Source organism: Cyanistes caeruleus, chromosome 9 (genome assembly GCF_971803275.1).
Source record: "Cyanistes caeruleus chromosome 9, bCyaCae1.hap1.1, whole genome shotgun sequence".
Taxonomy (NCBI): Eukaryota; Metazoa; Chordata; class Aves; order Passeriformes; family Paridae; genus Cyanistes; species Cyanistes caeruleus.
This window is the reverse complement of record NC_141709.1, coordinates 23747988-23773248: the sequence shown is the minus strand read 5'-3', so window position 1 is coordinate 23773248 and position 25261 is coordinate 23747988. Positions and strand designations below refer to the sequence as shown.

The window sequence follows — 25261 nt, the reverse complement described above, 5'->3', positions numbered from 1 at the left end:
CTCCACTAGTGATGAGTCCAGTGATGTGTCTGCAGTGGCACCATCCCAGCCAGACTGGTGGAATTGCTTTTTGCTTCTAATGAATGTGGAGGTCCTGGTTCTCTGGGATGCCACTGACTGCTGCAGAGAACTGGTGTGAAGGCAGTGGAGGCATGTTAGTGGTTCCAGTGTGAGTGGTTCCTGCAAAAACAAGCCTGACAGCCAGGGAGTCGGAGCCTGCAGGGCTATTCCTGTGATGCGCTGAGAACCACGGGAATGGCTGTTCCCTGCTCTGACTCATGTCCTTGCTTTGGTTGGAAAGGAAGGCAGAATACTGTATGTGTCAGACCCTTGGTGCTAGCCATTCATGGAGCCTCAGCTCTAGGACGCTGCTTCCTTCGTCCCCCCAGAGTGGCTTCCTTATAAAGCTGAAATGCCTCAGTGCCGGAGCTCAGGCCCAGCAGCTGGCCGGGTGATTCGGGGCAGCCTGGGACACAAGCAGGGCATGGCTGCCTGCTACCCACGCTAACCTGAGTAAAACGCCTCCAATGGGGCAGGCCAGACCTTTCACACACTTGGACGGGAGGAAGGGAAACACAGGCAGGGTTTTTTTCCGTAGATTATAAAGCAGGGAGGCTGGCCAGGCTCGCCAGCGTAACTTCCTGCATGACACAGGCTGCCGCGAATTAGTTCTTGTGTAAATTAGAGCACTGTTGTTAGGAAAACAGTTGCTTTTAAACTGATGTATCCCTGCTACAGTGGCTGGTGAGTTGTTCTAGAAACTATTTTCCTTGTTGCACCTTAAATTGAAGCTGCATTTCTTTAATGCCCTTCAAGTCAGTGGATCTTCTCAGGAAAGAACTAAGCCATTGAGCTATCAGTACCAGAGGAGTCAGATACTATGATCAAGCTTTCCTGATCCTTTTTTATGACAGACTGAACTGATGAAAGTCCCTTTTGCTTTAAGGCATATTTTCCATTTCTTGACTCACATCCAAATCTCCTTATGCATCTGTGTCCTTTGGGACGCTGGACCAGAGTACACTATTCTAATTGTGGGAATGGGAATTTCAGATGTAGAGTGACTTTAACCTCTTACCCGGTAGCTGCCAGTGCTTGAAAGTTTAAACAGGCAACAGGAACAAGCTTTTTACCCATAAAGTCACTGTGGAATTCATGGTCCACTGCTTGTCACTGTGGTCTGCAAGTCCAACAGGGATTCACTATTCCCAGTGCACTGTGTCAGAATAGAAGTATTTTGTAAAAATAAAGTATTCTGCCCTGCTGGGTCAGGGCAAAGGCTCAGGCTGTGTCCTGCTGTGGCAGGGGCCAAACAGGTGATTGAGAAGCACATTCTTCCTCTGAACATGGGATGTGCTGCTATTCTGAACCCTCGTGGTTTTTTCACTCTGCCTTATCCAATTGCTTTTGAACTTGTCTCTTGCGAGTAGGATAATCTTGGCAGGGGGGAGGCTCAGCCCTGGCATGGCAGGTGCTGTTGGGCTGTCTGGGTTCCAGTTCAGGTGCAGGAGAGTGATGGAGAAGGGCACTGGTTTGTTCTGGCCCCCCAAGCCTCTTTCTCATCTACCTGCCAAGCTCTGGTGCAGACTATGGGATCCTTTGCTGCCCTGGGGATGCCAAGGGCTCCCAGGACAGCAGGCTGTACCTATAATGACTTCATTTTTTTTCCAGGTAACCAGCTTTACACTATTTAGCACTCCCTGCTGCAAATACATGCTCTGTACCAGCTCCGCAGGGAGCAGCTCCTCTCCTGCCTCACATTTGGCCAGGCCCATGAGCTTGTTCCTTGATCGCACACGCTGCTGTACCAGCTCTCTGATACTTAAGAACATACAGTGCCAAAAAATATATCATGTTCGTCTGATAGGCTTATTGTCTGTAATCCTTGTTGATTGGTATTTATATTTCTCTGCTTTAAGTCTTTATCAATATCATCACATATTTTTCGGTCATTATTTTGCATGTGATGTCTGTCAAATAGACACACCTGTTTACAAGGCCATCCTGTTTACTTTTTTAACATGTTGGCATAACATCAACTTGTTTGTCTGGAGCTTCTCCAGGTTTCCTTGTGTTACTGGATCTCAGCATTAATAGTTTGGATTTTTAAAAGCGGGTGTTATTTTTTTGGATGAAGGATACCCAGACTGTTGAGTTTTCAACACTTGCCTTATGCAACTGTTGTTTAACATCCTCCTGAGTTACTGTTAGAGTAGAAAGTGTTTCACTCTCATGACAGGAATCCTTCATCTGGCTTCCTCCCAAATGCAGGAGAGAGAGATATTTATTGCCTTTCCTTCCTGCCCAGCTACCCACAGGCCCCCTGTTCCTGGTCTGTATCATGCATGCAGCCATGCTGGTGCCTGTAGCCTGTCCTGCTGCTGCCCTGGGCCACATCATCTCTGGGAGTCATGAAGCTCAGAGTGGTACCACCACTTCCCTGCATCTCTCTGCATCCAGTGATCAGCATGACAAACACCTGCTGCTTGTTTGTTCCCTTGTCCTGTCCCCAAGCAGTGGTATGCACACAGATGTCTTTGTTTAAACGAGCAAAATGTAACACTTTTGTTTGTTTTTTTAACCTACAGATCTTTTAAATGGGTGTCATTAAACCTTTATGGTGGGAGTGAAGTATGTGAGGTGTGAGGGAAGAAATGGCTGAAAAGATAGGGGGACAGAGGAGTTAGGGGAACCTCTTCATTCTCCACACTCCATACCACAGGTAAGGCAGGGTTTTGGTGTGAACTGCGGGGTTGGTTTCCATCCTCCTGCTAGGATAGGATCTTTCTACTAGAAATATCTGGGACGAAAGAAGAAGTCTTGTGGTGGTTGGGTTGAGAAAGGTGGAGCACTTTTTTATGCTAAGAAGCAAAATAATGGGGTGAACGCTGCCAAAGGGTGTTCAGCCAAGTTTTTCATCTGCATTGTTTCCAAAGCAGCTTAACCTGCAGCTCACAGATGAGAGAAAAACACATGGAAAGAGCAGAAAAACGTGCATCTTAACAGAGCTCTGAAAAGCTCAGAGACTGCTTAGAAGTCAAAGGCACAAATAAAGGGCAAGTGGTGGAAACATCTCCCCAGTCTGGGTCTGTGCTTTTCCCCAGGTTCCCTGCATGAGCTTGGTGCCCCCAGGACAGGCAGAGCCTGTCTATGTGACAGCTGCTGCCTACAAATGAATACACAGGTGCTTTCAAAAAATACCATGGATCACCTCCTTCCACCCAAATGCAATGAATCTTCAAATATCTTAGACATAAAATGTTACCACTTTGTACCTCACAAAGATGCTGTGGTGGTAAAAGCTCATGCTCAGGAAATGGGATGTTTGGATGTATTTGTAATACATGCCATAAAAATAGTTCAAGCTGATGTGATTCCACAGTTTATTTATTGTCCCTATGATACTGCAGCCCTCTGGCTGGATCCAGGAACACTGCCTTGGTGGAAACCTGCACCTAGAAATTAATGAAAACCTTCTGTAGTTTCCTCAGGGGTAACCCTGTACATGAAAGTAATGCAAAGCATGCTGTCTAGCTCCTCTAAAGGAGGAGCCTTTGCCCCTTTTATTTTTTTTTTTTGGTGTGTTTTTTAAAGAAAGGAAATTACTGCATGTGTATTTCTGACTGAGGTGCATATTTTCCAAAGTCAGGGGTTCAAGAGGTGTAGTTCCTGCAGCAGCTATCTTATCACTGCTGCTCAGATTCTGTCACTGATTTACCTGCTTGTTGTGAGGCTTCTCCCTTTGCTACCATCATGTCCAAGCAGTTTTTGCACTGAAGTAGCAGTGGGTGCTAAGTCCTGCCTGGTATGTCAGCTCCTTTCCTCTGAATAAAGACTGTGCCCACAGGTACTTTTGCATTAAGTTTTTTATTTGCTGGCCATACACTGGGGTAAAGGCCATGCTTTGGGGCACTGCTGCCTATGGCTGTTATTTCAAAGCTGAAGCATTTCCCAGGGTGTTCCTCTTTTGTACGCAGACCTCCGCCCTCCATGCCCTTTGCCAGGTGGCTTTGGTGGGACGTGTCTGTCTTCCACTGCCATGTGCCAGTCTTGGGCTCTGCCCACCTTGGCGTGCAGCACAGAGGTGTGCTGCTCCCACGGGAATTTGGCTTTGAAACGTGCAGCGGATGTTTTCGTGAAGTTTATTTTTGGTACTGATGCAGTACTGAAGTTGGGGTCCTGCTGTGATATGAGAGAGATGGCTCTTGTCTCCTGCTCTGCTGCAGCAGCGTGGCGAGACTTCAAAGCACTGCCCTAAGAGCTCACAGCAATAGCTAATATAGGAACGGTTTGCCCTAAGAAACATGTTTTGTGAAATTGGGGCTGCAGAACCAATTTTGGCTGTCTTGGGTTTGTATGTTTAGGTTCTCATGGGCATCACAGCAGCAGAAACAGTGTCAATCATCATCATCGTTGTTGTCATCGTGGCACAGCCTCTTTTGCTCCAGTCAGCAGAACAATGCATCAGGTCGTGACTTGACTGCGCATGGGGCTGTGCGGGAGCTCCCACCTGGGCAGCCCCTGCCGCAGAGCGTGGGCTGGGCAGGGAGCCGGGCAGCCCCGGGACAGGGGCAGGAGCAGCCGGGCAGCCCCGGGACAGGGGCAGGAGGAGCCGGGCAGCCCCGGGACAGGGGCAGGAGCAGCCGGGCAGCCCCGGGACAGGGGCAGGAGGAGCCGGGCAGCCCCGGGACAGGGGCAGGAGGAGCCGGGCAGCCCCGGGACAGGGGCAGGAGGAGCCGGGCAGCCCCGGGACGGGGGCAGGAGGAGCCGGGCAGCCCCGGGACAGGGGCAGGAGGAGCCGGGCAGTCCCGGGCTGCGGAAGCCCCACTGCAGCTGCCGAGGAAGTAATGACTCACACAATACTTCTGTGGGTGCATCCATCGTTGTTCTTAAATGTTGGTATTCACTCATACGGGGAGTAAAACCAATAGGAAAGTATAGGAGTGTTCCAACCCACATTTTGAGCGTGCAGCTCCCTCTCCCTTTGCTTTTTTGTGTCCTGTGCTCTCTGGTGTGTCTTGCTAGGGCTCAGTTACAAGCTGCTTGTCCCCTCACACACATTTAGGAAGGACATCAACAACACCTTTTGGAGAGGTGAGTATATACCTGTCACTGGGAGAAGCAGTGCAGCCTCTCCCCACAGGAGATGCCCCACTGCTGCTCTCCCCTTCCCCTGTGACCCTTGGACCTGCCAGGCAGGTGCAGAAGGCTGTGGTAGACCTGCCACAAGTTTTCTTATCCCTTAATTTCCTTTTTCTCCATACCCACCATGGGTCTCAGAGCATGTACTTGTGCTGCTGACTGTGCCAGTGGACAACCTCAGAAGCAGAGAAGATGCCAGTCAGGCCACAGAGGACAGTATTCCCTGCCAGCCTGCAACCCAGACAGGCAGGCAAAGCCCAGCCCTGGCTGGAGCTAAACACGGCCTCATTTCATGGCAAACAATTCCTCTTTGTGCAGCCTGTTCTCCCAGAACAATCCTTTGCTCTGACAATATCCTTTCTATGGCTTAGTCCCTGTGGAGTGACCAGCAGCGTGCTCAGCCTGATGCCTGGCAGCTCACACCCCACTGCCTCACAGCCAAGGTGCAGCACCTGGGACCCCTGCCCTGGGCAGCCTCTGCTAAGGACTCTGTGGCCACTTCAGGTCAGGGCAAAGTCTTCTCAGAAAAGTCCCCAGCACAGCCTGGAGATTTGGGAGGCTTTTTTCTTCTGCCTTTGCACACTCCATAGAGCTGCATGGCCCCACTGTTCCACCAGCTGGGAGGACTGCCCTTGGACACAGTTGTGGAGTGGGACGTATGGGTGTCAAGTCACCAGATCTGACTGCAATCCCAACTGCCTGAGTGAAGAAGTCACCCAGCTTTGCCAAGCTGCTCTCTCAGGCTCCAGGCAGTCTGGGACGGGTTGCCAGAGATGATCGACTCCTGTAGGCTTTAAATCACAAAGATGAAATGAAGTTACTTCATATGGAAAGGGGAGACTCTGGGGATGATCAGGACCATGGCTTTCTCATCACCTGCATTTCTCTCTTCCAGGAGCATATGCCCATGAGAGAGCCTTGAAAGGTCCCTGAGAAGGGGCAGTTTTCAGGTCCCTACAAGAGACGGAGCTCCCAGAGCTCCTGTGCACTGCAGGTGGCCAGTCACCAATACTTGTAAAGTAAGTGAGGACTCCTGTTGAGCCACATGTGCTGAAACCTTCAGACCTCCTGACCCTTTCCAGTCTCCTGCCAGTCCACTGTGGGCCTTGAGGTGGTTCTGCTATGCCTGCTGCCATGCAGAGACACAAGAATGGGCTTCTCCAGGCTTTTGGTATCCTTAGACACCTTGCTGCGGCTATGGCTCTGCTTCTTTCCCTCCCACCAACACATGATTTGATGGATTTCAAACGAGCACCATTATTCCACAGGACTATCCTGTAGGCCACAGGAACAAATAAGAATGCTTTAATAGGTCCAGAGTGGGCTGGACACATCTGTGGAGGACCCTGGGGTGTCCTGTCTTGCTGGGGTGATGTTGCCAGGCCATGGTGATGCTGACATTCATGCCAGCCCTGGAGAAGCTGCTATGCAGCTGACTAAGAATTCTTATCCCAGCAGGAAACAACAGTCATGTGTGCTGCCCACTCGGGCTGGCAGGCAAAGTCCAGCAATTAAGCACACTGGGGTGAAAGTCTGCTCTCAAAGCTCCAGTGCACCACCACAGTGCCAGCAAGCTTCCAGGTGATGCTTTCACCGCCCCTTTCATCTCACAGAATGTCTTTTTGCAAGTGATGTTTTAACGTAAAACTACAGTGTCATGTTACAACTGGGGTTTCAGCAGGGTCATTTCATGCCTGTTGGCTACAGAAATGTTGTGGGTTGTTTGCTGGTAGCTTGAGGGGCTTAAAAGGATCTCAAATTCCAGGAATGAAAACATTTATTTTGGCTTAAGGGGAGAGGGCAACAGTGATGGGGTAATTTGCCTTTACTGCCACTACAATGTAATCAGCACAAATAACATACAAAATTTTGCACAAGGTGAGTCACTTAATCTTGACGTTAGCCCTGGAAGGAGGCAACACATCAGCCTGAGCAGCACATGCCCAGGCATGGCCTACCTGCCCACCTCCATTTATTGAAATTGCAGAGCAACATGATGGCATTTAATGGACCTTCAGGTGCTGAGTAATGTCATCTCTCACCACTTTTAGCGGCCATGAAAGCTTTTTTGATTATCTCAGTATAGAGAGGTGTTTTAGGAGCATTTCTTGGATGTTTTGTGATTGTGAGCATAATCAACTTAGCATTTTTCTCCCATGGAGTCACAGAGAAGGTGTGCAGCAACGATTTGTGGTTGATAGTGCTTTAGAGTCCAACCTCAGGGAAAGGCAGAATGGTAAAACAACATTAGAGAGGCAAATTACATTGTGTTTTTATCTGGTCACATGTAAAATTTTTGGGTTTTCAGGATTAAATAGAAAAGAATGGGAGAATCTGTAAATCATCTTCTCACTCCGCAAGTGTAGTAAGATGTATAAATTTACTATGTGTGTCAAATACATTACTGAAAAATTACAGGGCCAGTTGTTCATGTGTTTAATTTCACTGAATTAATTTGAAGTTTTTGTTTTCTTTTAGGTTTTTCAAATTGAAAGATGTTAATGTTTTTGCCAAATAAAACTCTCACCATTCAATTGATTGGTATTTAGAAAAATAAATTTGTGGTTATAAATTCATTGAATAAGAGCATATAAATTTACTATATAAACCAGGCATGATCAAAAAGATATTTCAGTTTGCCAGAAAACCAGGATTTTTAGAATTTTTAGGTTCTCAGAAAACAGAGAAACTTGACACCTGAAAAGACTGAAACCTCCCTTTTCCCACCCAGCTGCATGGTGAGCCTAAGCCAGTCTTCAAGACTGGCACCAGAAAAGGTGCAACACTGCACTAGCATCTCTCATTACATGCATAAAAAATTATCATTACTAATCCCTGAGGTCATAACCTCTCAATGAACTTCTTTCCTTTTCCATTGCTTAGTTCTTACAGACCTTCCCATCTGATAGTCTGGTAATTGTCTGCACTGAGGATGGCTTCAGTATTTGTGCCTTCAGCAAGTTGCATTAGCTCACGCCTCCTTTTTGCACTAGGGCAGAGCCATGAGGGGAAAGAGAGGTGTACTTGGCTCTGCAAGGAGCAAGGAGAAAGCTGAAGAGAAGCCCTGGTGGGGGGAACAGTGCAAAGGAGAAATGCAGAGGCTCCCACCTACCTCCATCTGGTTGGACCCCTGTGCTAAGAAGCACCCTCACTAAAGCTCAAGTGAAAATGGTGTGTTGTTCTCCAGGATAAGAAATGGAGGAAGGAGCCCAAGCTTTCCCAAACTAGAACCTGGTGCAGTCCAGGCTGCTGGGACCAAGCACAGTTGTTTCCTGAATTGCAGGTGAAGAGTTAATGAATTGTAGGGCTTTGCCAGCTGCAGAAGTGGCTAGTGAAGGCAGGACTCCCTCCTGCAAGCATGTGACAGGGTCACCTCTGGCCTGGTGGTCCAGACTGTAGTCAGGGTGACAGCGAACAATTTCTCTCTCCCAGATTTCAGGTCAGTTGGGCAGGATTCAAGACGGAAGCAGAAGATTACCCATCTATAAAAAATTCTGTCCCAAGACACTTTGGGAAAATCAGGCTGTACACAACAGGTCACATCACTTGTCTCCCCCAGCTTCTTATTTTTGAGGGATTTTCTTTGCTATGTGTTCTTGTGCTACCCTGCTTCCAAAGAGGCTGGAAGGCAGAAACCCAGACCCACAACATGTAGCAGATTAGTCAAGTCCTTGCTGGAAGCCCGTCCCCAAGGGTTAGGAGGGGACCCTGCATCACCCCCTTGGACAGCACAGCACCAAATCCATGTCCCTGCAGCCAGGGTGCTCCTGCAGAGCAGGGCCCTTGCTCCAGCTGGAGCTCCTGCCCAGGCTGCTGCAGCACTTCGAATGTTGTGGGAAGGGTGAACACCAGGGAGCCCAGACACCTGCTGAGCATGAGAAGTAAACAAAGGCCAACATGCAGACAAAGGGAACCCATCAAAGCCTGTGAGCATGAAAAGAACAACAAATTGATGGAGCAAAAATAAAATAGTAAAAATCTATTTGATATGTTGGAGAATTAAGGAGAGAAGCAGAAAATGCAGTAGAAAGGAAAAACTAATGAGCAAATACCACACAGAAATAATGGTGGAGGTGGCAGACACAACAGGGAAATGGAATCCAGGACCAAGAGAGGACAAATAAATTGCATTCAAAGCAGAAGAAAAGAGAGTGACCTGGAAATTAATTCCAATAGCAGGAAGAGGCTGGGCTGTGCAATTTGGGGCTCATTGTTAGAGCCTGACAAGCCTGCCAGCAAGGGTGGATCCAGAGGAGAGAAGGAATGCTTGGAGAAAGCTGTGAGATGCAGGATGCAAGGTGGAAAAGAATCCAGTACTAGGGACTGTGAAGGAATCCACTGGTTTCTAGCTCCATTACAAACTACATAGCAAGGTTTCCACTGATTTGAACCACAAATCAACTAAAACTAGAGTAATGTTGCAAATTAAAAGGAGAACACAAAAACAAAGAAAAAAGTGAAGAGTAATAAACAAGGCTGATGCCTATATATAGCAAGGGAGAAAAAGTGACAGAATGCTTTGGCTCTGCCAGTCTGGTGTTAGCAGTATCCAGTTAAAGAGTAACACAGCACACGGACAGGAAATGGAGGATAAAATAAAGTTTATTATGTCTGCTAACTTGATAGTTAAAAAAAAAAACACAACAACTTTCTATAAAGCTGTAAGCTCTGCATGGACTCAAGGGAAGCAGCTCTGAACTTTGGGACCAATTAGGAACTGTGGTATGATACAAGCACAGGAATTTCATGTAAGAAGGAGTGGTTAAGGTCAAGATGAAAGCAAAGACTGAGGGAAAGGAGCATATCAGGACACACAGGTTACTACTGAGGTACTTTGTGGATATTTTTATAAATTAATTTCCGTGAGGACTGGCACAAATATTAGGTGTAATCTGAGGAAATCAGAATGTTGTAGTGCATTAACAATGTAGGGGAAGGTAAAGGAATGCTGTACCACCACAAAAGGGCTAGAAAGTCACTAGAAGAGACACTGACCTGTCTCTGCAAATGCAGCAATGCCTGTATCCAGATGGGGAATTCTCACTAGGTACAACAGCACAAGTTTGCAGCTGCTCCTGGTCACCCATCTTTAGGAGAGGAAATGTGAACAGTAGCACAGCAAAAAGAACTACCGTGACATTAGGTACAGGGACAGGCAGACTAGTAAGAAAATGCTGAAAAAACTTGTTCAGTTTTCCCTGTAATGGCTGAGAGGGAGATGATTGCAGTCTACAAATACACTGTAGCTTGAACACCAAGGCAGGACCTAGGTGAGATAAATTACAATGCAAGCACAGGAAACAAATGTTTATTAACCAGCCGTGCATCAAATTAAGCTGGAAATAAGAAGATGGTTCCAAACAATTAGACTAGTAAGTTCTGAAAACGCCTTCGGACCAGACGAGCGCAAATCAAGTCTCGGCCCCTTTTAGGATGCAGATTGGCATGGCCGTGAAGGCGCCACAGGATGGAAACACTCTGGAAACTGCACGCGGTCAGAGTTGGCGTCTCTGGGTTCTGCCCGGTGTCCCCGAAAGCTCGCGGCGCCTGTCGCGGTGTCATGAGGGGGAAAAAGCCTATGAGCTGCTGGTTTATGAACTTGTACGGGTCTCCCTCATGCTGTCACCACCACCCTCGAGCCAGCTCTCCGCACCGCACGCTGACGCTGCCCCAACCCGCATCCTTTCCTAGCCATTCCCCTCGCACCGCTCAGCCCCGCAGGCAGAGCCCGCCCGGCTCCCGCCGCAGCCCCGGCCCCTCAGGCCCCGGCGCGGCGGGCGTGACCACGGAACGGGCGGGACGCGGCGGACGCTCCGATTGGCCCCGACTCTCTTGGGGGCGGAGCTCTGCACTTTCTGCCAATCGGCAGCGACGAAGGGGCGGGGCTTCCCGCTTTAATGGCGGGGGGGGCTGTGGCGGCGGTAGAACGGGGTGCGGCTGGTGGTGAGTGCGGGTGGTCGTGGGGTGGAGAGTGTGGGGCTTGTTCTCGCTTGCCGGGAGTGGGCTGAGGATGTCTGGTCTGTTCCAGCGGCCCTTTGCGATGTGTGCGAGGGGGGGAGTTTGGGTGGACGTGTCCGAGGTTAGCCGTGGGTCGAGGCTGGTCGATGGGGTGTGCTGAGGGGGATTTGGAAGGTAGTTGCAGAGCAGGAGGGTGCTGGGGAGGCCTTAAAAGGGTTCAGCTGCTCTGAGGGCTTAAGCTTTGCTGCCAGGAATGGCGGGTCTTGCCCCGCGGAAGCCATGTGCCGGCTTGGCACCTGTTAACTAGCCTGCTGGAGGAGGCTTGTGCATTTGTATGTTCATGTTCCCGTCACCTGGGATGTTCATGGTCTTGGCAGGAGGTGTGTGGTGTCTCCTCACCGCGGGGCTGGAGGGGTGCGTGGGGGAGGCCGTGGCCTGATGGGTGGGATGGGTGTTGTGATATCGTGACGTGCCCTTGGCGGGTGATCACGCTGGGTGCGGCTGTAGAGGCTGTCACCCCCCGGAAAGGGGAGTACCCGCAGTACAGTGTGGCAAGTCCACCAGTGTGCAAACCTGCCCGTGCCAGACGGAGGGACCCAAGTGGAGTCCGAGTTGAGTTGTTGAAGGTTTTTTTTTGTTTGTTTGTTTTTTCTCAAAAGCAGCAGGGTCCTGACTGTGTGCGGAGCTGCAGTGCTCCTTGGCTCACAGCCTGGTGCCGCTGCCCTAGCGCACCCCTGGTGCCAGGGAAGGCGCAGTTCCCTTCCCGCAAGCGGCTGCTCTCCTTCGGGTCAGAGCCGGCCCCTCTGTGCGAGGCTGGGATGCTTTCCCGGCCGGCTGGGGCAAAGGACTGTCCCTCCGCGCTGTGTGCCGTGGCACAAACACCGGCCTCCATCTCGGCAGTTCTCTGCCAGAGGCCGCGCTGGGTCCCGGCCGTGACGGGGCTGCCTCCCCACTGCTGGCCGGTGGCCCGAGCCCAGGGTACGCCTGCTTCCCGGCTCAGGGACCAGTGGCTGCGCAGCCTCAGGAACGAGATCGGCATCGCCCTGTTGGCGCTTTGGCGGGACTGTCCCAGCTCTACAGGCAGCGGAGTAGCCCCGCGGGCTCGCTGGAAGGTGGCTGAACCCCCACACATCGCGGCGGCGGCTCGGGGCCTTTCCGGGCCCGCTGCGGCCCTTCCCAGCCGCGCAGGCCCCGCTGGGCCGCGGCCCCGCTTCCGGGCCCGTCCGCGCCACGCCCGAGCCGGGCCGCGAACCGCCTGGGCGGGGGGAGCCCAGCGCTCTCTCCGGCGGCAGCGGGGCTGGGGCCTCTGCCAGAGGGACTCGCAGGGGTGGCAGCAAGGCTGAGCGGGGCGCTGCCCGGCTCCCGTCGTGGGCACCGGGCTGAAAGCTGCTGGTACGCTGAGCAGCCGAGGGCGGTGGTCTCCTGGGGCTTCTCTGCCGCGGGGCGCGAGCAGCCTCCGGCTGCTGGGGAGCTTTCTTTTACACAGCTCTCGGCATCAATGTAACCATTCAGATAGCTCTTCCCTCCTCCTCCGGGCAGGGTGGCAGTACCAGGCCTCCCCCGCTGCTGCGACACAATGTCAGCTTTGAGTGCCGGCTCGTGTAGGTGCTTGGCCTCCCGCTGGCCCTCGCTCTGGAACGCGGTGGCAGGAGGAGGAGGTCACTGTCACCCCCCTGGTGGCAGCAGTTGCCTTGCCTCGGGCTCACCTGGCACTGGTGTGGTTGTGCACAGGAGTTTGTGCTTCCTGGACCACTGCAGGCTCGATAACCACTGCCAATACAGGGCTTGGTCTGTGGATTTCTTTACATGGGCCAGTTCCTCTGTTGTAACGAAGTGGAAGCTGGGATAGCTACTTATTTTTTACGTTGTAACAAACTAAATGAGGCAGTATAAATAAGCATTGCAATAGGAGGCGAAGCTTTGGGGGCGGCTATCTATGCCTTAGTGCCTGGGCTGCTGCCTGCGGAGAGACTGTCAGTTGCTTTCCCAATGACTGATCATATTGGTTCTGAGGCCCTAAAGGCAGGGAGGGAGAAGTGGGATGAATAGCCCTTCCTATTCTCAGTTGGAAGCATGGGTGCTTTACCTGCTAGTGCATTTCCTCAGAGCATCTCATCCCTTCCTGGAGACCAGGATTGCCTGTGCAGCAGTGCATCCATCCTGCTGTGCTATCCCAAACTGGCCACCTTCTCTTCTACCAGAATGCAGCCAGGGCAGATTCCTAGCTAGATGGAGCTGACCTTCCTACCAGACCTGCTGGGCAGCTTCTTGAGGATAGTTTAGAGTCAAACAGTTGGCTGAGCCCTTGGGGCTTGACTGAGACTGCTGTGCCTTATCTCTTTCCTAGGAAGCCACACTCCAGCTCATGTGTGTGAGCTGCTGCTAACAGCCTGTGCCTATGAGAATCAGCAAGATGCCAGCTGTTGCAGCATCTACTTGCCGCATCTTGCTGCAGAGATTAAGCTGTGCCACCCACACAACCTGGGCCTCTGTGGTCCTGCCTTATGTTGTATTCTGATTTTTCCTTCCTGAAAGTCCGTTGGAGAGGGGGATTATTTGGTCCTTCAGGGAAGAGGTATAATATGAGAGAAGGTACTGTTAAAACTGAGACTGGGGAGTAAAACCTCACTCCGACCTAGAGGTGTCTTGTACCATATGTTAGAGACAGAAAATAAGGGAGCTTATTGAAGTTGCATAGTATCTTTTCCCTCCTGGTGGAGAAGAGCTTTGCCTCCTGAGGAACCTCTGAAGCTGGTGTCAGAAGCAGGTGCTTGGCTGGGCACTGTCCTTGAATGTAACAGTTGAATGCTTTCTCCTTTCCTGCTGGGGGTTACAGCACAGCGAACACTCAGTCTGAGATGCTTACAGGGCACACTGGGAGTGGTGCCTGTGATGGCTCAAGAGATGCTCTGTGTCTCTGTGCTTTTGTGTTGGAGTTCTGGTGGTGTGTGTCCTACCAGCTGTCAGATGGTGGGAGTACTTGGGCTGGAAAGTCTGGTTCTTGCCAGTCAAACAGGTGAGGCAGCTTGGGCTCTTATAGGGAGGAGACGGTCCCCAGGAGCCAGGACTCTTCCCTGCAGGAGTTGTGGGACTGCTGTTGCTCAGAGATGACAAGTTGCAGCTGCCACAGCCTATTCCCCACCATCAGACTGTTGTTTGCATTCTGAGCCTTTAGTGTCTTGAAGATGGAGGAGGTGGTAACTGGATCTGATGTTTCTTGATTTCCTTTAGTGTGTCATAGGGTTAATTCTTCCCTCTGAGGTGGATCAGGGTGGTGAGCTGTCAGTGGCAGCAAGTTCTCCAGCTTTGTTGCATGGAGTGCTTTTACTCTGTGGATCAGATCAGCTAGTTTGCTCTCATCATTTAAGATTTGCTCTGTACACACACAGATTTTATAACTCGTGCTGCTTCTACTTAACCCTAAGAGGCTTTCCCTGTCTGTACAGCAGTAGAAGCAAGTGTGCTGACTTTGAGAGGTTAATCTACACGTATGTTGAGATAACCAGGTTTCATACTTCACTTTCTTTGTGCTTGGAAGACTGTGAACCTGCTTGAATGTGGTAGCCATCAAGCCCCAGGCTCGTTGGGTTCTAGGTGCATATACTGTGCTAATGGAGTATGGCATCTTCATACTGTCAGAGAACATCCTGCTCTTAAGATTGTGTGACTCCACTGCTTTCTTGGTGTGGAGGGTACGGGACCCACAGCTGATGTCATGGTAAGTTCCAGGCAGTGGCCCCTTGTTTCATTGAGAAGTGGCTCTGGGTTCACACCTGGGCTTCTTGAATAGTCCAAATAAAGCTGTTGGAGGGAATTTGTGAGTCTTTCCTTTCTGTATCTTGCTTTGTAGATTTTAATGTCCATTTTATCTTGATGTGCATGTCTAATTAATGCACAGGCCTGAATGGGGCAGAGCACACTACTTATTACTGTGTCATGATTATAGCCAGGGCTGTGAAAACAGACGTGAAGCCATGTATTGAGGCATTTGCATAGTGATTAAAACCAGACATGAATGCTGTGGTACAGCCTGTCCCACCTCCAGATAGGGGTACACTGTTTCTTTGCTATGTCAGATTTTCTGTCTAATGTTGCCTTTTCTGTTATTTTTCTCTGACTGCTCTCATCTCCACTGATATCAGTTCTCTGAATATGCAGCCACCAGCTTTGAATGGGATAAGGAGTAAACTACTCTTAACAGCTTGGGGAGGTGCTGCCTCTGAAAAAAGTATGCTCTGCATATTAAACCTCTTACTGCAAGGTATGTTTTTGTGGGACCTTGAAGTCTGATTATCTGCCTTGATTTTTGTACGAGGTTACCAGTACCCTATTGCAATGAGTGTCCTCCTTTCCCTGAAAGCTTGTGAGGTGCCACACTGACTGTCAGTCGAAGCTTTCCTGCTAATCTGGGAGTCTCCTCTTGCTTTCCCTGCTTCCTGTGATTATGGGAAGGGATGAGCTTAATCCATTTGCAGGATGTTATCCAAAGGCCTCAGGGTTTTACAGCCACTGCGTGAGAGAGTGGTAGGGTATTAACACACACCTGGTGAAGATGAGGAAACCGCTCATCTTCAGGCAGGACACTTCCTGACACTTGGATTCAGTGTGCCAGGAGCAGCACCCAGCCAGCCTGATTCCCACACCAGTTGCAATGGCAGCTCTTGCAAGAGCTGTTACATATCACTGCTCTGAGAGTATGCATCCCTTATGTGAACACAGACCTCCTGTACTGACTTCAGAATATGCTGGTATACAACATATGGTACCAGGTTGTTGGCCATGACCTTTGACACTCAGCATGAAGTAGGTGAGCCAGAGGAAGCGACCAGTGGATAACCTTCAAATAGGAAAATTTATCTGGTGGTGCTAGCATAAAGTTTCCTTGCAGTCTTTGTAGTTATGTTGTAGACTGGGTTCTGGGACTGGTTGTTCTCAAACTGCAGTCTGAGTTTGCCCCAGGTCCTCAGATCTGAGGTGCCAGGCTAGCAGAGCTGCTTTACTGCTCTGCCCTAATCTGTTGGTATGGCTTTCCATACTTAAAACATAGATCCTCTGGTTGTCCTGCCAGTCTTGTCTTCCATGGCTGGTGAGCTGGTGTCAGGCATGTCTTTAGACTGATTTCTTTTGAGAAAGATCATGACTTTAGAAGCATGTGAATAATGCTTTCATAACTTGAGTCTTCAGTGAATGGCTGAAATTATTTGCAGGATTACAAATGTACTTGAATACAGCTCTCCTGTTGAGTGGCCTCTGCTGTGTGTGTTTCAGCTGGTTAACAGGAGATGCTGTGTGTGAAGTAAGTCTGTTATACCTGGTTACAAGCACCTCTCCCTTTCACTGGGCACAGAGCAGCAGACTGAGAGATCCAAATTCACTTTTCTGTGCTTCACTGTACATTTCAGTTTCAAAGTGATCCCACTGTGGATCTGATAAAAAACAGGGGTTTGCAGCTTATGGTGGTTGGGCTCCTTCCCCCTCTTGTCTTACTCTGACTGCCTTGCTGCCTGTGTGTTGTTTGGGGCAGATAAAATTTCATGTTCCTCATCTTGCTGCATTCACTTGTGCATAAGCTCAGGAAAGTTTCTGGAACTGACTGTCAGCTCTTGGTGGTGATGTTTTGCAGTGCCAGCTTTGTGTGTACAGTACACACCCCATCTGTGCCTGGCCTGGGGCTGCCAGAGCCTGGCTTGATCAGTTCCACTCTTCTGCAGGGAAATATAGTCCATGAGCATGTGGGGCTGTGTGCAGGCCTTGCTGGACCCCACAGTGACTTTCTGGAGCTCCAGGCAACTGGACAGATGCTATGGCGGGGAGGAAGATGCCTCATCCTGAGAAGTGATGTAGCTCAAAGCTGCATTAGGCAGCAAACCTTGATGTCAGCTTGTAGGTCAGGGATGTGAGTTAGTTTCACATCTGGCCAACTGATTATCTCCTGACCTTTGAGGGCTGCTACTCCCCGGGAAACCCCCCAGGGGCCAGGCCTGCTTTAGCGAGTTTGGTGAGGGCCCTGTGCCAGCTCTCCCTGGGGTGGCAGCTCTGTGGCCACCTACCAGATGGTTTTGGTGCTGCCTTTAATTAAAACTAGTGGGGAGATGAGGGTGTCTGTTTATGCACTTATTACAGGACTGATTTCTGACCTGAATGCTGAGGAGTAGGAGTATTCGATGTCTGGGGCAGAGTCTGTTGCTTGCAGATTGTTGTTGTATGGAGAGATGCGCACCCTCCAAGGCTGTTAACAAAACTAACTGGGTTGAGCTCTGGTCTCTGTCAGTGTCATGGTTCTGACACTGCTGTGGTCTGACTGGGGCTGGCCTTGCTGTTGTTGCTGAAGTTGCACTGATTAGCTGTATAGCTTGCTGGAAATATGCAGTGTACACATTGCTTGGTGTAAGCAAGTATTTAATCCTTGATGTTGGTTACTGGAGCAAATTGTGGCCTGATACTCTAGTTTAAAAATAATGGGAACTTTTTCTCTGACATGGGGAAGTGACTCCCTGTTGCTGAGAGATAGGAGATATGTTGCAAGGTTTCTCTGTATCATGCAGGGTGTGTCTGGGCCCCTAGGGTTCCTGCTCATTTGGGATGTCTCGACCTATTTGCTTGATTTCTTTTCAGCTGTTCAAGGCTCAGCTTTGGGTTTCTCATCTCCTCCCAACTCCTTGCCTAAGAAGGTCAGGATTTAGGAGGAGTCGGAGGAAAGTAAGTATCCTCCATGTTCAGAGAGGATGGATCCAACCACTGAGCCATGAACACCCACAGTGTGTGATGTGCAGTATAGTGTGGAGTGCAGTAAAGCAGACGCCTGTCTGGATAGTGAACCCCTCTCAAAGTGCAGAGGGGTGTTGTGCACAGAGGAGATGACAGAGGAGAGTTCAGGTTCCTGGACAGTTGGTACTCTGTGCTGGAAAATCCCTGTCTGCAGCAGAAAGGCTGGCATGGAAAAGTCATGGGTTTTAGGCAGGCAGTGCACTTCACATCCCCCTGCCTAGTGAATATAATTCTTGGGTCTACCCTGCAACTCCCACTTTGCTGCTCAGCTGTCAACACCCCAAGGCCAGTGGCTGCCCCTTGGGGGACAGAGAAGGGCAAGACATACTTTGGCCACTTTGATGCGGGATGATGTAGCATGCCAGTGTGGATGGATGCCAGGTCATGCAAAGACCTGAAGACCTCAGGAGTTTCCCTGGAGATGTGGTTGCTCTGTTAGCTTAATTTGGCAGGATGTTGTTTGCCTAGAGAAACTGAGGAAAACTTTCTGTAAGGTCCTTTAGCATAATTCTACTATGTCTGTCTATTGTAGAAGTCTTGGTGCTTGCCCAGAGCCTGTGTTCAGGACAAGTCCAATGCCTCCCAACTTCCTGTGGCATGTGTGGCTGTAGGAGTGTTGGAGGTGCCTCACATAACAGCAATAAAAGAGACTTGTTACTGTTCATGCTGGTGGGGACTTCTGTGCTACTCCTGGTTTGAAATGGGCTTCTCCCATTGCTTGGAATAGTTGTCATGGACCATGAATTGTTTTGAGCTGTGTTCCTAGTTGTCCAGTGGTACTGGAGGCTTTGGCCCAGCATCAGCAAAGTGATGTGTAGTCCTTGAGCTGAAGTGTTTTGCTGCAGTGTGAGATGTAGCTTTGAGCTCAAAGACAGCTGATACTCTTCTCATCCTAGCCTGCCCAAAATAGGAAAGTACAGGGCAGGATTTTTGTCTCTGCCTTAGACCTGTAGTGAGGCTGACTCATTCACCTTGATAAGATAAATGCAGACCTTGAATAGTCAGGTGCCTCTGCTGGGAACTGACTCTTGAGGGCTCCTCAATCTAGCAAATAAAGGTGTAGCTGGATGTAGTGGTTGAAAGCTGAAACTAGACAGACAAGTTTGGAGCTTGCTCTTAGCCATTAAAGCAACATAAAGCTCAGCAGCTTTCCAGACTTGTACTTGCTGTATTTCCCACACCTGAGCCTTGAGTGTCTCTTAAGGATGCAATAGTTCCTGCTACACTTTTAGCTGGTCTTTGCTGCATGTGGAGAGTGGATTGTCTTGGCAGTGTTCTTAAATACAAAGGCAGAACCTTAAATATTACTTGTATCACTGTGATACTACAAGTGAGTATTACTTGCTATTAAACCCTTTGAAACCTTGGGTTGGGAGGGTGAGCATCTGTTTGGGCTGCTGAGGTGCCCCTGATGTGTGAGGGGATGAGACCTAAGTGGGCTTTACCCTATTGCTCCACTTGCCTCCAAGATGGCACTGGGGACCTATCTATGCTTTCTGAAACACAGCAAAACTTCTTGGGCTCTGTTCTTGGACTGCGTGGCTGTGCAGGCTGCTCTGGAGCCTTGCTTGGTGGAATGGGTGTTTTTGGAGGATTGATATGAAGGAGACCGCTTCCTGCCTGTTGCCCTTGCAGAGAGGTGGCACTCTCCAGTCTGGAGGAATGCAGAGGGTATGACTGGGCAGGCACAGAGCCAGCACTACTGCTGCACCAAACTGATTTGCAGGGAATGTGAGCCAGAATGGTGTGTGCCAGGCCTCCCTGAAGATTACTGACAGCAAAGCCTGCCATGGAGGTGCCTGGTAGCTCTGCAGAGGAAGTGTCTGCTACCGTCCTGCCTACAACAAAGATGACATTGAGTTCTTCGTCTTGCGAAGCTGAAGGAGCAGTGCTGGTGTTGGCTGGTGGAGGCTTGAGGTGACAGTGGCTGCTGAGTACTTGGGGACCTTACTGGGAAGAAGGGTACTCTGGCTTCAGCCTCCTGGCTGCTGGTCTGGAAGAGGCAGTGTGCTTTCTGGTGGTGGCAGCAATATACCTCCTGGGGAGACTGGGCTGGGGACTCATTTCCCCAGAACATGTATGGGCAGTGACTCCTGTGCACCTTCTTGGAGGGAAGGGGTAGGTGGAGTGTCTGGTAGCAGCTGTGGGGAATGCCTCCCTCACAGATGGATGAATCAGGTGAGGCTGGGCCTATGCTCTGCCTCCCTTCCTGCTGCTCTGGTGTCCTGTGGGCTGGGGAGAGCTTGGAGAGCACAGGGGGATGGGTGAGGATGTTTCAAACTTGCCTGCAGCACTAAGAGCCTGGGCCCTTCCTGCTTTTCTGGGTAGCATCTTCCCAGATCACTTTCTGGTGTGTGTTCATACTGAGGCTGAGCAAGTGTGGGGAGTGCCAGTCCTGCTCCCTGCAGCCTTATGTTGTATGCCAAGCGAGATGCACCTGGTCTCTGAGGTATTGGGTTATGTGGTAGTAGGTTCTTGTCTGGAGGGTTTTGTGCAAGGATATGAAACCAGGAACTTTGACACCAGAAACCGATGCTTGTCTCTGAACCTAAGGATTTCCTTCCTTGTGTAATCTGCCTGCCAGTGATGGTGTGCTGCTTCTGTGGTGGGAATCAGTTGTCAGGAGCCCAAAGCTGATCATAAAGGCACTGCACTGTGGAGAGTGTGGCCAGCCCTGCATCTCCACACCAGGGTCAGATGGAGCAGTGTGCTGAGTAGGTATGGCTGTCAATGCTGGTGGCTATGTCATGGTGGTTGTGGATGATAATGCTGTAGCTTGTACAGCAGGAGCAAGATTAAGGGGCTGTAGATACAGTGCTGAGGTTGGAAGCTTTCCTAGCTGGCTTGAAATGTTGAGGTCTTGCCTTGGAAGGACTGCTGGCACTTGATGATATGGTTCCCAGCAGAGCTGGGGAAATAGGGCCAGGCTCTGTGAGAAGTAAGAAGGCCTGTGGCTCAGCTGGAAAGTGGATGCTGGTGTGTGATCAGCTGAAAGCAGCACTAGCCAGCCCTGCTGATCTGCAGGGCTATGCTCTGTAGGCTGCCCTCCTGAAAAAATAGCTACTTGATCTCCCCTGCCTCTTTCCACAGAGATACTGCCACCACCATGGAGGGGATTGTGACTATGTATCAGGACTTCATGAAGAAGGCAGGTGAGTGTTTGGCTCTGCCCAGCTATCAGAGGTAGCACTACATGCTTTCCTGCCAGAGGCACTGGGGGGTGGTGGAGATCCAGGTGATGCATCCCTGAGGCATCCCTGGGTCTAACTGCATCCTGTCTTTACCCCTACACAGATGCAGCTCTGGGGTTTTTGTGCTGCCTGTTATGAGGCTGTCCTGCCTCAGTGCCTGTACAAATCATTTTGGGGCACTTGTGCTCTCCTGGACAGAAGATTTCCAGACTGTCCTGCAGCATGGCTTCAGGCTATACTGTGCCGAGTCTGGCTGACTTCACCAGCCTCTGCTCCAGACTGCTTCCCTACTTGTGTCCTAGAACAGGATTGCCATGGCCTTGCCTCCATTATGGCAGTAGCATCGCTGGCAGCAGGCTGGGGTGAGGATGCTAACTGCTCTGCACTGTGGCTCTTTCTGCAGACCCCCGCATTGCTGATTATCCATTGATGCAGTCCCCATTCCTTGTGATGGGCATCCTTCTGGGATATGTCTACTTTGTCCTATCCTTGGGTCCCTGGCTAATGGCCAACAGGAAGCCTTTAAACCTGAAGAAGTTCATGGTGCTATACAACTTTTTTCTGGTGGGACTCTCCCTTTACATAGTCTATGAGGTGAGTTGTCAGTAGCTTGGTTGGGCATGCATAAAGCAGTGTGTGCAGGCTGTGTGGGTGATGTGGAGCCCTTTTTCTGGCTGTTCTCTGCCCTTCTGTGCAGAGCTTGATGTGCAGTGGGTGATGTGTTAGGTATCACCCTGATGATGCTCTTGTTGCAGTTCCTGATGGCAGGGTGGCTTACTGGGTACACCTGGCGATGTGACCCTGTGGACTTCTCACAGGACCCCAAGGCCCTCAGGGTGAGTTCTCATCCCTCTTCTGATAAGTGGGGATGGCCTTTAGTGCTTCTGCTTGGACAGCAGGGTCACAACTCCTGCCTTTCCTGAGGCAGGGGATGTGCAATCTCTGGGCCTTTGTTTTGTGCCAGGGTAACTGCATGGAGCCCTTCACTCAATGGGCATGTTCAGGCTGAGGCAGGTCTCTAATGTTAACCTGTTCTGTTACAGATGGTCAGTGTTGCTTGGCTCTTTGTTTTCTCCAAGTTCATTGAACTGACAGACACGGTGAGTTACTAAGAAGGCCTTGTCACCACTTGCTGGACAGGGAATTGAAGCCCAGTATATTTTGGGTAGTTGCTTTTGCAGCCCTTCCAGTCTGACCTAGCAGTGCTTCTCTTCTGGCATTACTGCCAGGGAGGCCACTCTGGAATATTAATGCTGAGGCCATTCTTTACCTACTACAGCTCTGGAAGCTGTGGGGTCACCTAATGGGTCACAATGAGTGGGAGGAAGGGAGAGAAACATCACTGATGATCTCATCACATGATGATGAGATCTGACACTGAATTAATGGCCCAGCCTGCTCTAGCTGCTCCTAGGGCTGCAGGTCCTTGATGCTGCTGGGTTTTCATTACAGGTGATCTTTGTCCTGCGGAAGAAGAATGAACAGGTCACATTCCTGCACCTTTTCCACCACTCTGTTCTGCCATGGAGCTGGTGGTGGGGAGCAAAGTTTGGTCCAGGTAAGATGGCAACTGCCTGGGTGCATGGATTGGGTAGAGTTACCCCAGCATGCTGAGAAGGGGGTTTTGGCCCTGCTGTGCTCTTAGCAGCTCTGTGTAGTGCTGATTGCTGTGGAGTATTGACTTACACTAAGGAAAATCTATCTTAACAGGGGGAATGGGCTCATTCCATGCCATGATCAATTCCATGGTGCATGTTGTCATGTATTTCTACTATGGGCTCTCAGCAGCCGGACCTGCCTTTCAGAAGTACCTGTGGTGGAAGAAGCACATCACAGCCATCCAGCTGGTGAGTCTGTGTGGTGGAGCAGAGCATGTGCCTGCTGTGAAGGGCAGGCCAGCCCTTGTAGATTTGAAAGGTACAGCCAACAGCAGTAGTTGTCTCCTCCGTAGCATATTGCTCTGAGCTTTTAGCAGCTGTGCCTCACTGTGGGCCTCTGCTAGCTCTACCAGCCTGCTTGGGGTCTGGGTGCTGTTCAGCTCCTGGGCTGCAGCTATGTTGGGAGAGTGAGAGGCATATGCTGCTTTGAGCCTTGTGCCTGCCTCTTCCAGCTGCTGCTGACTGCCTCACCATAAGGACCTCTTCTTCAGGCTGGGAAAGGAGTCTAGGTGTTGCCTTTAAAAATAGGGTCTCTAGTGGGTTCCCTGACCCTGCTTCCATGAATAACTTGTTTTTATTCTGCCTTGCTCTCAGGCACAATTTGTGATTGTCTCCGTCCACATCTCCCAGTATTACTTCATGCCCAACTGCCAGTACCAGTTCCCCATCTTCATTCACCTTATCTGGATTTATGGGACCATCTTCTTCATCCTCTTCTCCAACTTTTGGTACCAGTCCTACACCAAGGGCAAACGGTTGCCCAGGGTGGCTCAACAAGCAGCCCAGCACAACGGTAGCAGCATCCATGAAAATGGCACTGTCACCAATGGCAAGGTCAAAGCCAACTAGAGGGTAAAGTGCTCCCAGAGCCAATGAGAGCCCCGGGGCAGAGGCAGCTGGGACCTGTCCCTCTGCTCCTGGGTGCCACTAGCCAAGTCAAGTGCCTACAGACTGTTGTACCCCTGTGCCCAGTCCTGCTGTCCCCTGTCTGCATGCTCAGCCCCTCTGCTCTGAGCAGTTATGGGCCACTTCCCCTCCTGGGAGGGCTTGTGCTGTTTCTCAGTGTTGCTGAGCAGAGAGGCAGCTGCCTGCATCACAGCTGTGGGGCTGCAGTCCCATTCCAGTGTTTCCAAAGGAACTTTCCCCAAGTGCCTACATCTGGCTCTTCTGCCTAGGGGCCTTTTCCTTCTGAGTAGGACCAAAAGAAGAGACTGCTTCCTGTCCTGGTGCCCTTTCCTCTTCCCTGTCTCACAAGAGCTTGTGTGGATGAACAGATTTGTCCCTGGCTGCTTGTTACTGCCAGCTCATGTGTGAGTGCTCCTGCTCTACGATGCCTTGTGCCACTTTGTTCCCTGCCACAGTGCTGCATGTCCCTTCTGGACCCTTTGTGCCCAGTTTGGGAGTCCTGCCCTGGCATATCTGTGCCCAGGTGTCTGTGGAGAATGTAGGGGCAGTACTTATGGGACTTATGGGCCCAGACCTGCCCAGTACAATACACATGCCCTGTGCCTAGTACATAGCAGGGGCTGTGACAGCCTGAAAGGCTTCCCCCACACAATAAGCCCAGGTTGCCTTGCCGTTCTTGTACCTGGGCTGGGTGCTTAGTGTGTGCTTAAGCCACACTTGCCTGATCCTCTATGGCAGCTGGTGGCTTGCTCCAGGGTGGGGGAGACCAAGCTCAGACTAGTCTTGGACCACTTCCATTCCTGTAAATTCAAGACTTGAGCAATAAGTGCCCCTAAAATCAGCTCCTGGGCTCTCCTGCTTGGGACCAGCCATGCTCTGGCCTAGCCTGAGCACAGTAGAGGGCAGTTTTAGTGTGCTTGGCTGTGGTGCAAGAATGAACACCTCTTGCCTCTGTGGATCTGACTGGGCCTGTGTGAAGATGTGTTCTGCCCTTCAGCAGGGCAGTGCAGCAGCTCTCCTGGCCTGGTGCCTGTCACCTGCTCTGGCTGTAACCAAAACATGCTGATAGCCTCTAGGATGAGGTGAAGGAGCCAGGCCCTGTCAGATTGGGCTGCTCTTCTATCACAAATAAACAAACAGAAGGAGAAATGGCTCTGTCCTCTTGTTTTCTTGGTTTAATGTAAGCAAAAGCTGTTCCAGGTGCTGGGTCCTGCCCAGGGTGGCTGGAGGCAGGGCTGGGAGAAGCAGCTGGTGTAGCAGGTTTGTGCTGGGGGAAGAGGGTGATAGTTGTGTGCTGATGAAGCAGATGGCAGATTGTTTCCAAGTGTTTTGGTAGAGCAGTGCTCAGGGCTGGAGCAAGGCTTCTGTTTATGTGTCAAGGCTTCTGTTGTGAAAGTGACTCCACCCTGTCAAAAAATGGCTGGGGTGGAGTGTGGGTGTGGGCTGGGCCCTGGGCCACCTGCCCAGGAAGAACTGCTGCTTTTCAGAAATGATGGGGATTTGAGGTATGGCAGAGCAGGGACTAGAGACTTTGGAAACTTGAGTGCTTACTGCAGCTGCTGAAAGCAAGAAGTGCTGCCAGCCTGTGACTGCCCCTGCAGCATGAATCTGTGCAGAATGTAGCTCATTCTGTAGTTG

The 25261-nt window shown here is 50.6% G+C and overlaps 1 protein-coding gene and 1 long non-coding RNA gene across 8 annotated transcripts; one reads left to right on the top strand and one right to left on the bottom strand.

The window, feature by feature from the left end:
* Positions 1–9726: 9726 nt before the first annotated feature.
* Positions 9727–10914, bottom strand: LOC147651683 (uncharacterized). Its single transcript, XR_015273630.1, has 2 exons — positions 10849–10914; positions 9727–10689 (listed from the first exon to the last, which is right to left on the bottom strand). It is a non-coding gene; the product is annotated as an uncharacterized LOC147651683 (long non-coding RNA).
* Positions 10915–10971: 57 nt separating this feature from the next.
* ELOVL1 (ELOVL fatty acid elongase 1) lies at positions 10972–24772 on the top strand. 7 transcript variants are annotated; one of them, XM_086841409.1, is made up of 8 exons: positions 10972–11085; positions 20959–21020; positions 21463–21653; positions 21815–21895; positions 22103–22159; positions 22512–22617; positions 22770–22906; positions 23312–24772. In XM_086841409.1, exons 2-8 carry the CDS (start codon positions 20975–20977, stop codon positions 23564–23566), a joined length of 873 nt encoding a protein of 290 aa, XP_086697535.1. In that variant the 5' UTR covers positions 10972–11085; positions 20959–20974; the 3' UTR covers positions 23567–24772. The 7 variants fall into 7 exon arrangements, with proteins under 7 accessions (XP_086697535.1, XP_086697537.1, XP_086697539.1 ...); XM_086841411.1 differs by lacking the exon at positions 10972–11085 and adding an exon at positions 11559–11711; XM_086841413.1 differs by lacking the exon at positions 10972–11085 and adding an exon at positions 11639–11726.
* Positions 24773–25261: the final 489 nt, after the last annotated feature.